Source organism: Myotis daubentonii, chromosome 3 (genome assembly GCF_963259705.1).
Source record: "Myotis daubentonii chromosome 3, mMyoDau2.1, whole genome shotgun sequence".
NCBI classification, from domain to species: domain Eukaryota; kingdom Metazoa; phylum Chordata; class Mammalia; order Chiroptera; family Vespertilionidae; genus Myotis; species Myotis daubentonii.
Genome location: NC_081842.1, coordinates 112,921,373 through 112,934,687, shown reverse-complemented (window position 1 = coordinate 112,934,687; position 13,315 = coordinate 112,921,373). Strand labels below are relative to the sequence as shown.

Here is a 13,315-nt window from a genome sequence, read left to right as displayed (position 1 = left end):
CCAGATTACAACTCTACCACATCTATGAGCCACACACTTAAGGGGTAAACTCAGTGAACACCAAATCCCCACTGAAGAAGCCAGTTCCATAAGGGTGTTTTCTATACAGCAGCTCTTTACAGCAGGTCCTCACAGCCAATTGCCTCCCAGTGATGGCAACAGCAATTAAGCCTCAACCACAACAGGACAGTGCACACAGCCCACACAAGGGCATACCTAAAGTACCCAGCTCAGGTGACTTGGGAGGCTGAGCCACTGGGCCCCACAGGACACCTATTACACAAGGCCACTCTACCAATTCCAGGAGACAAAGCAGCTCTACCTAATACATAGAAACAAACACAGGGAAGCAGCCAAAATGCAGAGGCAAAGAGATATGTCACAAACAAAAGAACAGAAGAAATCTGTAGAAAAAGAACTAAACGCAAGCAAACTACTAGATTCAGAGTTCAAAACAATGATTATAAGGATGCTTAAGGAACTTAATGAGAGCTTCAAGGAAATTAGTGAGAATGTCAAGGAACTTAGTGAGAATTCCAAGGAAATTAGTGAGAACATCAAAGACTTGAAAAAGGACCAGTCAGAAATGAAGGACACACTAACTAAAATAAAGAATAACTAGCAGGGAATCAATAGTAGAGGACACTGAGAATCAACTCAAAGATTTGGAATATGAGGAATCAAAAACACCCAATCAGAAGAGCAAAAAGAAAAAAGAATCCAAAAATATGAAGATAGTGTAAGGAACCTCTGGGACAACTTCAAGCATGCCAACATTCACACAATGGGGGTGCTGAAAGGAGAAGAGAGGGACCAAGATATTGAAAACCTATTTGAAGAAATAATGACAGAAAACTTCCCCTACCTGGTGAAAGAAATAGACTTACAAGTCCAGGAAGCTCAGAGAGTCCCAAACAAGAGGAATCCAAAGAGGACCACATCAAGACAAGGGTTAAAGACAAAGAGACAATATTAAAAGCAGCAAAAGAAAAGCAGTTAGTTACCATTAAGGGAGTGCCATAGGACTGTCAGCTAATTTCTCAACAGAAACTGCAGTCCAGAAGGGAGTGGCAAGAAATATTCAAAGTGATGAATGGCAAGGAACTAAAACCAAGATTACTCTACCCAGCAATGCTCTCATTTAGAATTGAAGGTCAGATAAAGAGTTTCACAGACAGGAAAAAGCTAAAGGAGTTCATTACCACCAAACTAATGATACATGAAATGATGAAGGGTATTCTTTAAGAAGAGGGAGAAGAGGAAAAAAAGGTTAAAAATATGAATAATAAAATGGCAATAGATACATATTTATTAACAACTGAATATAAAAATCAAAATAAATCAACAAGGAATCCAATGAACAAAATAAACTGATGAATAAAATAGAACCAGAGGCACGGAAACATGAAACAGACTGATGAATCTCAGAGGAAAGGGGAAGGGAAGGTGGGAAGAAATTAACCAAAAAACTTATATGCATATATGCATTACCCATGGCACAGAGAATAGAGTGGTGAAGGCCTGGGGTGAGGCAGAATGTGGTTGGAGGAGGGCAAAAGGGGTGGGGGAGAAGGGACAACATTTGTAATACTCTCAACAGTAAAGATATTTAAAAGCTATAGAACTGTTAGTAAAAGCATCAGTTTGGTTTTTCTGAGATCTGTTTTCCCACATACATCGCCTTCTCCCCCAGGCAGTATCCATCCCACTGAGCTTTAAGCTTTCCCAGCACAAAACAGGAAGTCACCAGGACTTACTCGCTTTTTCATTAGCAGCTATTAACCCACTGCCTGGAATATTCAATTAACATTTACTGAATAAAAGTCTGTTTTTTTAAAAATATATCTTTATTGATTCAAAGAGGAAGGGAGAGGGAGAGATAGAAACATCAATGATGAGAGAGAATCATTGATTGGCTGCCTCCTGCATGTTTCCCACTATGGATTAAGCCTGCAACCCAGGCATGTGCCCTTGACTGGAATCAAACCCAGGACCCTTCAGTCCTCAGGCCAACACTCTATCCACTAAGCCAAACCAGCTAGGGCAAAGACTGTTTTTACTATTCAAATAATTTTATTAGTAATCTGTCTGAAGTATCAAAAGGGCTAAACAAAGGACCTAAAATATTTCTTCTATTACAGTATCTTCTAGAATAGTAGGTAACTAGAATGTAGGAATACCCTTTTCCCCCTTAGTCGAAGACACTCATTTTTACCACACACATCCTTCAGATAATAAACATTTAAATCACTGCTTACATAAGTCATACTATACATTTGTCTGAGTATTTTTTAAAATCTTGATCTGTAGATTAATTAAAAGTTTGATTAAATATGTAGTCTCTTAGCCATTAAAAGAAAAAATGTAAGTAACTTCCATGGTCCTTTAAATACAATTGCAGATAGAGTCTAACAGTAGAGGGTGTGCACACCTGCGCGCATATGCGCACGTGTGTGTGCACACACACACACATAATTGAGACATCCAAGTTTAGGGTACTAATTTTTTCTAAGTTTATTTAGTAGAAATTGTTTAAATTAAATTTATGAAAACATACATTCCCATGTTTCTGGCTTCGGCTTGACTTAGATTTTCTTCTGGTCCTACTATTTTTATAGTACTGATTTCATGTTTAGCTTTATCAAAAAATACCTTGATGTGCTTTTCATGATAAACTTCCTGTAACAAAATTTTAAAATATAAAATTAGTGAGAAAATAAGACAATAAGATGACTGAAGTATTCATATGTAGGGGTGGGTTCACATTCAAAGAGGTGAATTCCACAATGCACATATTCACTCACTTACAGACCAAATGATAACCAAATTAAGCATGTTTCATTTAAATATCATCTAAATGTCATATATAGAAGCTCAAATAAATACATATCAATATTTTTTAAAGAGAAAATATCTCAATATTATTTTAACATTTACTCCTAGACAGGTGCTTACATAAATATTTAAATCCTGGGTTCTATGAAGTGTTTCTAACTGGGAGTGTGTGTGGGGGTAGTGGTGTGGAAATGGCTTATGGGCTGAGAATGTTAGACATGTGTTATAAAATAGCCATTAAAAATGCATATTAAACCTAATAAATATTAATCTAAGTTATACATAATTTTCTGAAATAGATATTTGAATCTGCTGTGAAGTTAGAGGAACAAAAATAATGGCATATATAAAATTGTGAATATCTTTTATTTTACAAAAACAGTATTTAATAAAATTTTATTGATGGGAAAACTATCAACATAAAACCATCAAATTAGTTTCATTAAACTGTGCTAAAACTTCAATAAGATTTTGTCTCCCTTTGAGCATTTTCAGAGTTTTTTATGTGTCAAGTCTCAGTAAGTATATTTAAAAGTTTTTCATAGATTGTTAAAACTACTTGAAACATAAAAACTACATAGAGTTAATTTTTCCTTCCTTCCTATGAAAGGAAGGAAAGCATAAATAAAAGACAATGCAGGGTGGGACAAATGTAAGCTTACATTTTTTATATGGAAAATAATACAATAATTAATAAATAATAAGAATAAACTCTGTGTTTCACATACTCACAACTGTAAACTTTTGCCCCAAAATATTATCTGGAAAAGGCAAATGATTAGCTGACATTTACATTAGGAAGAAAGAATAGTGATAAACAAAAAGTATTAGGTCAGAAGAGAGAAAACAGCATACTTAACTCCTAATGCGTTTTTCTAGATGATGTTAAATAATGTTTTAAACAGGAAAGCGGCAAGTATGGAAAAGTATTGGGAAAAAAATGTCATTAAGTTCAGATTATATGTGAGAGGTGTTTGGGAAGCTCTGAATATTTCTGAAGGAAATGAAACTAATCCTTTGGGGAAGAGCATGCCGTTGTGCAATTAATCAAAACAATACTCTAGCTGCAAGATATTTCAAGTTCTAATGCTATGGTGTTACTATTAGCTGCAAACAATTTAATGATAGATTCTAAAAATGAAGTGCCAGAACTAATACAAAGGTAAAGCAATATAAAGACCTCTGACATCTCTTTATTACATATTAAGTTGAGCCACTGGAAATGGCTGATATTCAACAATTTTTGATCTACAAAGTGTGTTAGTTTCATGAGGCTTATCCCAATATTATTATAATAGTTTCTAGACTCTTACCTTAGGTCTTAAAAAATTAGGGCAGTAATTAATCCAAAAAGCCCCTACTTATTTTAGATGATTGGATTTTTTTCAAACACAAATAGATAATAATAAATAGTTCCAAAGGAAAAAAATATTTAAAAGATTTAATTTAAAAATACTTTTTATATAAACTATTAATGTCTCAAATACTTACTTTGTTATGAATAAAGACTTTAAGTGCTTCTTTTGGGTAATCCAGTGTCAAAAGTATGTCCAGAAATCGAGGTAGGAAAGGGGTTGGTTGCTCAATAAAAACACCTATTGTTACATTTGGGTAGACCTTGGTTTTATAGCAAACATAAGAAAAATTATCATTAGTGTGATTTTAATTTAAATTCTATTCAAGTCTTACTCAGAACACCAAACATACTAGAATATCAATTCAATGTAATTTGCTAAATTTGAGTGGCCCAATGGCAATTCTCTAATACTTGAAATACATTTTTGTAGGCCCCATCAAAGTGATTGATTTTACGCCATCACACACTGGCATTATGAATTAGGTTTGAAAAGGAAATTCACTATCATATTTATTACACAGATACATTAAGGATATAGCCTACTCTACAATTGAAAGCTTCCTTTATGGTAGGTCATAAAGAAACTTCTTTCAAATCTGAATCTATTTGTACATCATCATAGAAAGCAGAATACTAATTGGGTTTCTCCTTTTGTTTCCATGGCTTACAAGTTCAGTGGTTAATTTGTAGAAATAAAGGTCCTGAGCCTTTATTACACTCCTTGAATATCTCTTTTAATAGAATTTATTATATATAATCTAATTTTCATAATATATATATATCTTTTTTTAATTAAAGCTTTATTGTTCAGATTATTACATTTGTTCCTCTTTTTTCCCCCCATAACTCCCCTCCACCCAGTTCACACACCACCTTCCTCCGTCACTCCCCACCCACTGTCCTCACCCATAGGTGCACGATTTTTGTCCAGTCTCTTCCCGCATCCCCCTCACCCTTTATCCCCCGCCCCAAGAATAGCCAGTCCACTCCCTTTCTAGGCCCCTGATTCTATTATAATCACCAGTTCATTCTGTTCATCAGATTATTCACTTGATTTTCAGATTCACTTGTTGATAGATGTGTATTTGTTCATAATTTGTATCTTTACCTTTTTCTTCTTCTTCCTCTTCTTAAGGGATACCTTTCAGCATTTCATATAATACTGGTTTGGTGGTGATGAACTCCTTTAGCTTTTTCTTATCTGTGAAGCTCTTTATCTGACCTTCAATTCTGAATGATAGCTTTGCTGGGTAAAGTAATCTTGGTTGTAGGTTCTTGGCATTCATCACTTTGAATATTTCTTGACACTCCCTTCTGGCCTGCAAAGTTTCTGTTGAGAAATCAGCTGTCAGTCATGGGTACTCCCTTTTAGGTAACTGACTTTCTTTCTCTTGCTGCTTTTACGATTCTCTCTTTGTCTTTTGCTCTTGGCATTTTAATTATGATGTGTCTTGGTGGGGTCCTCTTTGGATTCCTTTTGTTTGGGGTTCTCTGCACTTCCTGCACTTGTAAGTCTATTTCTTTCACCAGGTAGGGGAAGTTTTCTGTCATTATTTCTTCAAATAGGTTTTCAATATCTTGCTCTCTCTCTTCTTCTGGCACCCCTATAATTCTGATGTTGGTACGCTTGAAGCTGTCCCAGAGGCTCCTTACACCATCTTCGTATTTTCGGATTCTTTTTTCATTTTGCTTTTCCGGTTGGGTGTTTTTTGCTTCTTCATATTTCAAATCGTTGACTGGATTTTTGCAATCCTCTAGTCTGCTGTTGGGAATCTGTATAATATTCTTTATTTCAGTCAGCGTATGCTTAATTTCTAGTTCATCCTTTATCACAACCTCGAGGGTCTCATTAGATTTCTTGTAGGTCTCATTAAGTTTATCGGCAGTTTCTAGATAATTCTTGAAAAACCTTAAAAGTGTGGTTTTGAACTCTATGTCCAGTAGTTTGCTTTCCTCCATTTCTGTCATTTGTGTCCTTTTTCTTTGTCTCCGCATTTTTTATGCTTTCCTGTGTTGATAAAGTGGTTTTCTGTGCTAAGTGTCCTCTAGGGCCCAGTGGTTCAGCCTCCCCAATTACCTGAGGACAGTCTTGGTGCACCCCCTTGTGGTCTTTGTGAACAGTCTTGTTGTAGTTAAGCCTTGATTGTTGTAGGTATCACTGGGAGGAATTGGCCTCCAGGCCAATTGGCTGTGAGAATCAGCTGTGTCTGCAGTGGGAGAACTTCTGTGCTGGAGGCACCCCTCTGGGGCAAGACTTACTTCAATGGGTCTTTGATGCTCACTGAGTCTGCCCCCTGAGTGTGTCTTTTATGGTTCCATGGAGCTGCAAACTGGATGGTCCCACTCTGACCCCTGGGTTTCCTGGCTCCTGGATCTCTAAGGAGGTGCTAATCTAGCCTCTGCCTGAGGCTATCCAGCCAAAGCCTCCCTGCAGGGCTTGGGCAGAGTACGTCCCATGGGATCAACAGGGCGGGGCTAGCAGTTATGGCATCTCCGCTTCTCAGTATCCTGGAAATCCCTGCCAGCCCCTCCGAGAGAAAGCTGCCCTCAAGTTCTGACCGATGCCAGACAGTCCCGTTTCTCCCGTATGAGTCTGGGTCCCTAGAGACTCGCCCGTAACTGGAGCTCAGAGCCTGAGACTCCCTCCCGATTGAAAACAACAACTGCGCCCTCAGCCGTCAGCCCGCTTAGCATGCACCTCCACACCCTAGTATTTTACTCCCGCACTGTGCCTCCTCTAAGTCTTGGTATGCTTTTCTCTTTCCTTCTAGTTGTAGAATTTCCACTCAGCAAGCCTTCCTGTGGTTCTGGATGATGTCCGTTCCGTCTTTTAGTTGTATTTTTGAAGTGGTTGTTTGAGGCAGCAAACTCTGGTGTTTACCTATGCCGCCATCTTGGTTTCTCTATATATATCTTTTCTTATATAGGAAATGAAGTGCTTACTGTCTTCATTGTATAAAAACAAAGTACTATTTTACTTCATAATTATTTTCTATACTGATGAAAGGGTAGTATGCTAATTAGACAAGACATCTTCCTGACGACCTTCCGGAAGTCATTCCTGACAATGCCGGGCCGGGTGCTGTGGCTGTGGCCAGCCCAGGAGAAGCCGTCTACAATCCTGGGCAAAGAAGTTTCCTGAGGTCCTGGGCAAAGAAGCTGCCAGTGGTCCCAGGTGAAGAAGCCGCTCTGCTGACCAGCCTCTGCCATGGACCTGTTTGGGGATCTGCAGGAGCCCAAGCGCTCATGGGCTGCTGGTAAGTGAGGAGCCGCCCTGCTGGCGAGGAGAAGGGGAGAAGGGCTGTCTAGAGGCTGCGGCACCTGAGGTGGTTGGCAGGAGGAGAGGGCAGGCAAGTGTGCTTTCCTCAGGCCCGGCCCCAGCATGCTCGGAGCCTTGGAGCGCTCTGCCACGTTTGCTGCTTAGGAAGATCCACAGCCTTTGTGTGCAGCCCCCACACACTGGCAGCCCAGCTTCGGGTTGCTCAGCGTCAGCCTGGCGCAGAGCCTTCGCATGTGGCATGGCATCCAGGGCCTCTAGCCCTCAGCCCCCCGGCCTGGGTCTGAATCGCTTTTCCCTTGAGCAACATTTTTCCACGCTTGTGTACAAGTTCAGGGTTTGGTTTTATTCAGTGTTACCCCAGAGATTGAAGGAATCACCAGCGTCATTTTTCATGTTTTTGAATCATCCTCAGTGCTTCTGTTTTTTCAGTTGATAGTAGTTTCTGGGGTCATGGGAAGTCTCCCTCTCTCTCCAGAGTCAGGAGCACCAGCCCAGGTCCACCCATCAGCTGAGCCCTGACCATGGGGGTGAGTTCCTGCAGGCTGGGGTTTGATCTCCACGAATTAGCTGTAGGAGACCAGTGCCTTTGTTATTGCTGTGTGTCCGGGTTTTAATTGGACAAATGCCAGCTTAGCAAAATCTTTCAGGAGGAGAATTCTGTTTGGGTTTCCCCAAATTCCCTCAGCCCCTACTCACCCCTCTGTAAAGGCATAGAACAAGTGAGGCCCCTTAAATAAAATTCAGAGGTCTCCAGCAACGGTGGGCATCTCTCATCACAGTCATTTGGACTGGATGGCATTTGAGTATTTATCTAGGCACCATGACAGAGAAACACAAGCTCAAGTCATGATCTCTACCCTTAAATAATTCACAATCTTATTAGAGTGAGTGGATGATAAAAGCACAGTAATGACATCAGAATGTAAGGCAACAATACAGAGAGGAACAGAGGCAATTGCTAGGGTGATTTTCCAACAATTAGTACAAAGAGAATGTGCTATGAATTAAATAAAAAAATATGTGTGGAAGTAGCTGCTTCATGAGTATGGTATCCCTTCCTATTTTAAGGGAAGCCGAGTTCCATGTGAACTGTGTACTATGCTATGATATTTGAGGCACAGAACAAAGGAGGCCCTAAGTGTACTATGCTTTGATATTTGAGACATTCTTTATTGTTCAATGTGTGCCTCAGTTTTGTAATAGTTAAATTACTAGAATACATCTTGCTATAAAATATTATTAGAAAATCAAATGATCAGGTGACATTTATTGTTATTTTTTATAAATAAACACAATTGCTGGCATGCTAAAGTGATAGGTATTATAGAAATACTAGAGGCCTGGTGCACGAAATTCATGCGGGGGGGGGGGGGTGTTGCCTCAGCCCAGCCTGCACCTTCTCCAATCTGGGACCCCTTGGGGGATGTCTGACTGTGGGTTAGGCCTGATCCCGGGGAATGGGCCTAAACCAGCAGTCGGACATCCCTCTCACAATCCTGGACAGCTGACTCCTAATCACTCACCTGCCTGCTTGGTCGCCCCTAATTCCCCTCCTGCCGGCCTGGTCACTCCTAACTGCCACCCCCCCACCCCTCTGCTTACCTGGTCACCCCTAACTGTCCCCCCAGCCAGCCTGATTGCCCCCAGCTGGCCTAGTTGCCCCTCACTGCTCCCCCACTAGCCTAATCACCCCCAACTGTCCCCCCTGCCAGCCTGGTTGCCCCTCACAGCCCCACCCGCTGGCCTGCTTGCCCCATGCAGCCTGCTTGTTCAGTCATTTGGTCATCCCTCACTAACCCCCCTGCTGGCCTGGTCACCCCAAGCAGTCTGCTTGTTCAGTCATTTGGTTGTCCCTCACTAACCCCCCTGCTGGCCTGGTCATAGGCAGCCATCTTGTGAGGGCATGAGGGTTAATTTGCATGTTACTGCTTTATTATATAGGATTCAGATAGGGAGACCTACAGGCTTCATTACAAGTGAGGTTTACTATTACAACCCCAATTTATTGCTTAAAAAAAACACACACCAGGGAGCCAACTAGAAACTGAACCAAATATAAGCCCTTGAAAGGCAAATGTAAATTGGATAAGCTTCACTATTACAAGAGCAACAAGAAAGAATTCAGAGGCAAGAATGAGAAGCAGATTGTATCCATTCTAAGTTGCTGCTAAAGAAAAAGAATAGTATACTATGAAAATACTTAATACAGATTATAAAGAGATTTGTTCAAAGAGGATTTCCTAGAGTAGGTGGTATTTCAGTAAATTTTTTAAAATGTGAAAAAGCTAGATAAAAAAAAGGTGTAGGGGTCCTGGATTGGAGAGGGTGCAGGCTGGGCTGAGGGATACCCCCCTTGCACAAATTTCATGCACTAGGCCTCTAGTATTATATATAGAAAAGCTATTTTCTTTCACTAACACATTTTTTCTTGTATCTATTTTTTTACCATTATAGTGCAATTTATTTTATTTTTTAAACCTTTACTATTCAAAGTATTATATATGTCTCCTTTTTTCTCCCATTGACCCCTTATAGCCCGCCCTAGCCCCTCAACCCAGGTCTCCACCACTCTATTGATTGTCTCCATGGGTTATGCATATATACATACAAGTTCTTTGGTTGATCTCATCCCAACCACCCACCAAGCCCTACCTTCCCTCTGAGATTCAACAGTCTGTTCAATGCTTCTATGTCTCTGGATCTATTTTGTTAATTGGATTTCACATATGAGTGAGATTATGTGATACTTTTCTTTCTCTGACTGGCTTATTTTGCTTAGTATATAACACCTCTAGGTCCCTCCATGCTGTCTCAAAGAGTAAGAGATCCTTCTTTTTTACTGCTGCATAGTATTCCATGGTATAAATGTACCACAGCTTTTTTATTCACTCTTCTACTAGTGGGCACTTGGGCTGTTTCCAGATCTTAGCTATTGTAAATTGTGCTGCTATGAACATAGGGGTGCATACATTATTTCTGATTGGTGCTTCAGGTTTCTTAGGATATATTCTTAGAAGTGGGATCACTGAGTCAAATAACAGTTCCATATTTAATTTTTTGAGGAAGCTCCATACTCTTTTCCATATGGTTGTACCAGTCTGCATTCCCACCAGCAGTATACTAGGTTTTCCTTTTCTCCACATCCTTGTCAGCACTTATTTGTTGATTTGATAATGCTAGTTATTCTCACAGCTGTGAGGTAATATCTCACTGTGGTTTTAATTGGATATCTTTGAAGATCAGTGACCTTTTTAAAAACTATTTTTAATTGATTTCAGAGATGAAGGGAGAGGGAGAAATAGAAACATCTATGATGAGATGGAATCATTGATTGGCTGCCTACTGTACGCCCCACACTGAGAATCGAGCATCCAAACAAGGCATCTGCCCTGACCAGGAATTGAACCATGACCTCCAGGTTCATGGGTTGATGCTCAGCCACTGAGCTAGGCCATCCAGGCCGAACATTTCTTCATATGGCACTTGGCCATTTGTATGTCCTCTTAGGAGAAGTGTGTATTTAGGTCCTTTGCCCATTTTTAAATTGGGTTGTTTGCTTTCTTTTGTTAAGTTCTATGAGTTCCTTATATATTTTGGATATTAATCCTTGATCAGATGTATCATGCCAAATATGTTCTCCCATACAGTGGGCTCCCTTAGCATTTTGTTGATGGTGTCTTTTTCTATGCAGAAGCTTTTTATTTTGATGTAGTCCCATTTGTTTATTTTCTCCTTAGTTTCCTTTGACATAGGAGATGTATCTGCAAACATATTGCTACGAGAGATGTCTGAGATTTTGCTGCCTATTGTTTCTTCTAGAATTTTATGGTGTCACAACTAAGGTTTAAGTTTTTTATCCATTTTGAGTTTATTTTTATGTATGGTGTAAGTTGGTGGTCTAGTTTCATTTTATTGCATGTATCTATCCAATTTTCCCAACACCATTTATTGAAGAGACTGTCTTGACTCCAGTGTATGCTCTTGCCTCCTTTGACAAATATTAGTTGAGCACAATGGCTTGGGTCTATTTCTGGGTTCTTTGTTCTGTTCTGTTGATCTACATGTCTATCTTTTCTTGTGCCAGTATAAAGCTGTTTTGATTACATTGACTTTGTAGTATAACTTGATATCTGGTATTGTAATTCCTCCAACTTTATTATTCTTTCTCAAGATTACTATATGGCTATTTAAGGTCTCTTTTTGGTTCCATATAAATTTTTGGAGTATTTCTTCTAGATCTGTGAGATAAGTTGTTGGTAATTTAATAGAGATTACATTGAATCTATAGATTGCTTTGGGTAATATGGACATCTTAATGATGTTAATTCTACCAATCCATGAACATGGTATATTATTCCACTTGTTTATATCTTCTTCTATCTCTTTATTCAATGTCCTTTAGTTTGTTTTGTTTTTTTGTAATGAATTTTATTGAAGAATGGCAAAATGTATAATTTATATAATCAACACATAATCCAAGATTTTTGCTTTTTTAATAGATGTCTTAGTTTTTCAAAAATATATACTTTTATTAATTTCAGAGAAGAAGGGAGAGGGAGACAGAGATAGAAACTTCAATGATGAGAGAGAATCATTGATTGGTTACCTCCTGCAGGCCCCCTACTGGGTATCGAGCCCACAACCCAGGCATGTGCCCTTGACTGGAATCGAACCCGGGACCTTTCAGTCTGTAGGCTGATGCTCTATCCACTGAGCCAAACCAGCTAGGGCTCCTATAGTTTTCTTAGTACAGGACTTTTACCTCCTTGGTTAAGTTTATTCCTAAGTATCTTCTTTTATCTGTTGCTATGGTAAATGGGATTTTTTGTTTAGTTTCCCTTTCTGAGAATTCATTATCTATCTATCTATCTATCTATCTATCTATCTATCTATCTATCTATCTATGGCTAAGTGACAGTCTGACTATTCGACCAGTAGCTATGACACACAATGATCACCAGGAGGCAGATGCTCGATGCAGGAGCTGCTGAGCTGCAGTGACTTGGCAACAGTGGTTCTCAGGTGATATACCCTGGAAGCAGAGAGGAGGGAGCCAGATTCTGGAATGCATCACCTGAGAACTGCACTCTCGAAATACAGGACCCCTCGGGGGATGCCAAAGAGCCAGTTTTGGCCTAATCCCTGCAGGCCAGGCCGAGGGACCCCACCTGCCAGAGGAACCCAACTCTCTCTTCAGATGCCCTTCAAGCCATGGGGCCACTCCAGATGCAGCCGGCTGGGGAGGGACTGCAGGTGGGAGGTTGGCTCCAAGGCATGTCTGGCCCATCTCACCCAGTCCTGCCCCATCAGCCACATTCTCATTAATTTCAATGTGCACAAATCCCTGCACCAGGTCACTAGTAGGTGTATAAAAAAAGCCATAGATTTCTGGGTGTTAATTTTGTATCCTGCTAAATTCATATATTAAATCTGTTAGTTTTTTGTTGTTCTTTAGGGTCTTCTGTGTACAATATCATGTCATCTGTGAACAATGACAGTTTCACTTCCTCCTTCCCAGTTTTGGATGACTTTTTATGTTTTTTTTCTTATCTGATTGCTGGGGCTAGCATTTCCATTACTATGTTGAGTGAATGTTGTAAAAGTGGACATCCTGTCTTGCTCCTGTTCTTAAGGAAAATGGTTTTAGTTTTTGCCCATCGAATATTATGTTTGCTGTAGGTCTGTCATATTTAACCTTTATTATATTGAGGTATGATCCCTCTATTCCCACTTTGCTGAGAGTTATTAAAAATGGGTGTTGGAGTTTGTTGAATGTTTTTTCTTCATTAATTGGTATGATCCTGTGATTTTTATCTTTCAATTTGTTTATGTGATGTATTACA

General features: G+C 39.6%; 1 protein-coding gene across 3 annotated transcripts in view; it reads right to left on the bottom strand.

Annotated features, from left to right (window-relative positions):
- The window catches only part of PLOD2 (procollagen-lysine,2-oxoglutarate 5-dioxygenase 2), a 294,414-nt gene that overhangs the window by 46,812 nt on the left and 234,287 nt on the right, over positions 1–13,315 (bottom strand). For 2 of the 3 annotated variants that reach the window (XM_059688211.1, XM_059688210.1), the window contains exons 9-10: positions 4,327–4,452; positions 2,558–2,679 (exon numbers count right to left, since the gene is read on the bottom strand). In XM_059688211.1, the coding sequence (XP_059544194.1) occupies positions 2,558–2,679; positions 4,327–4,452 (248 nt within the window). The remainder of the gene's footprint in view (positions 1–2,557; positions 2,680–4,326; positions 4,453–13,315) is intronic. The other variant, XM_059688213.1, reaches the window with a different exon arrangement.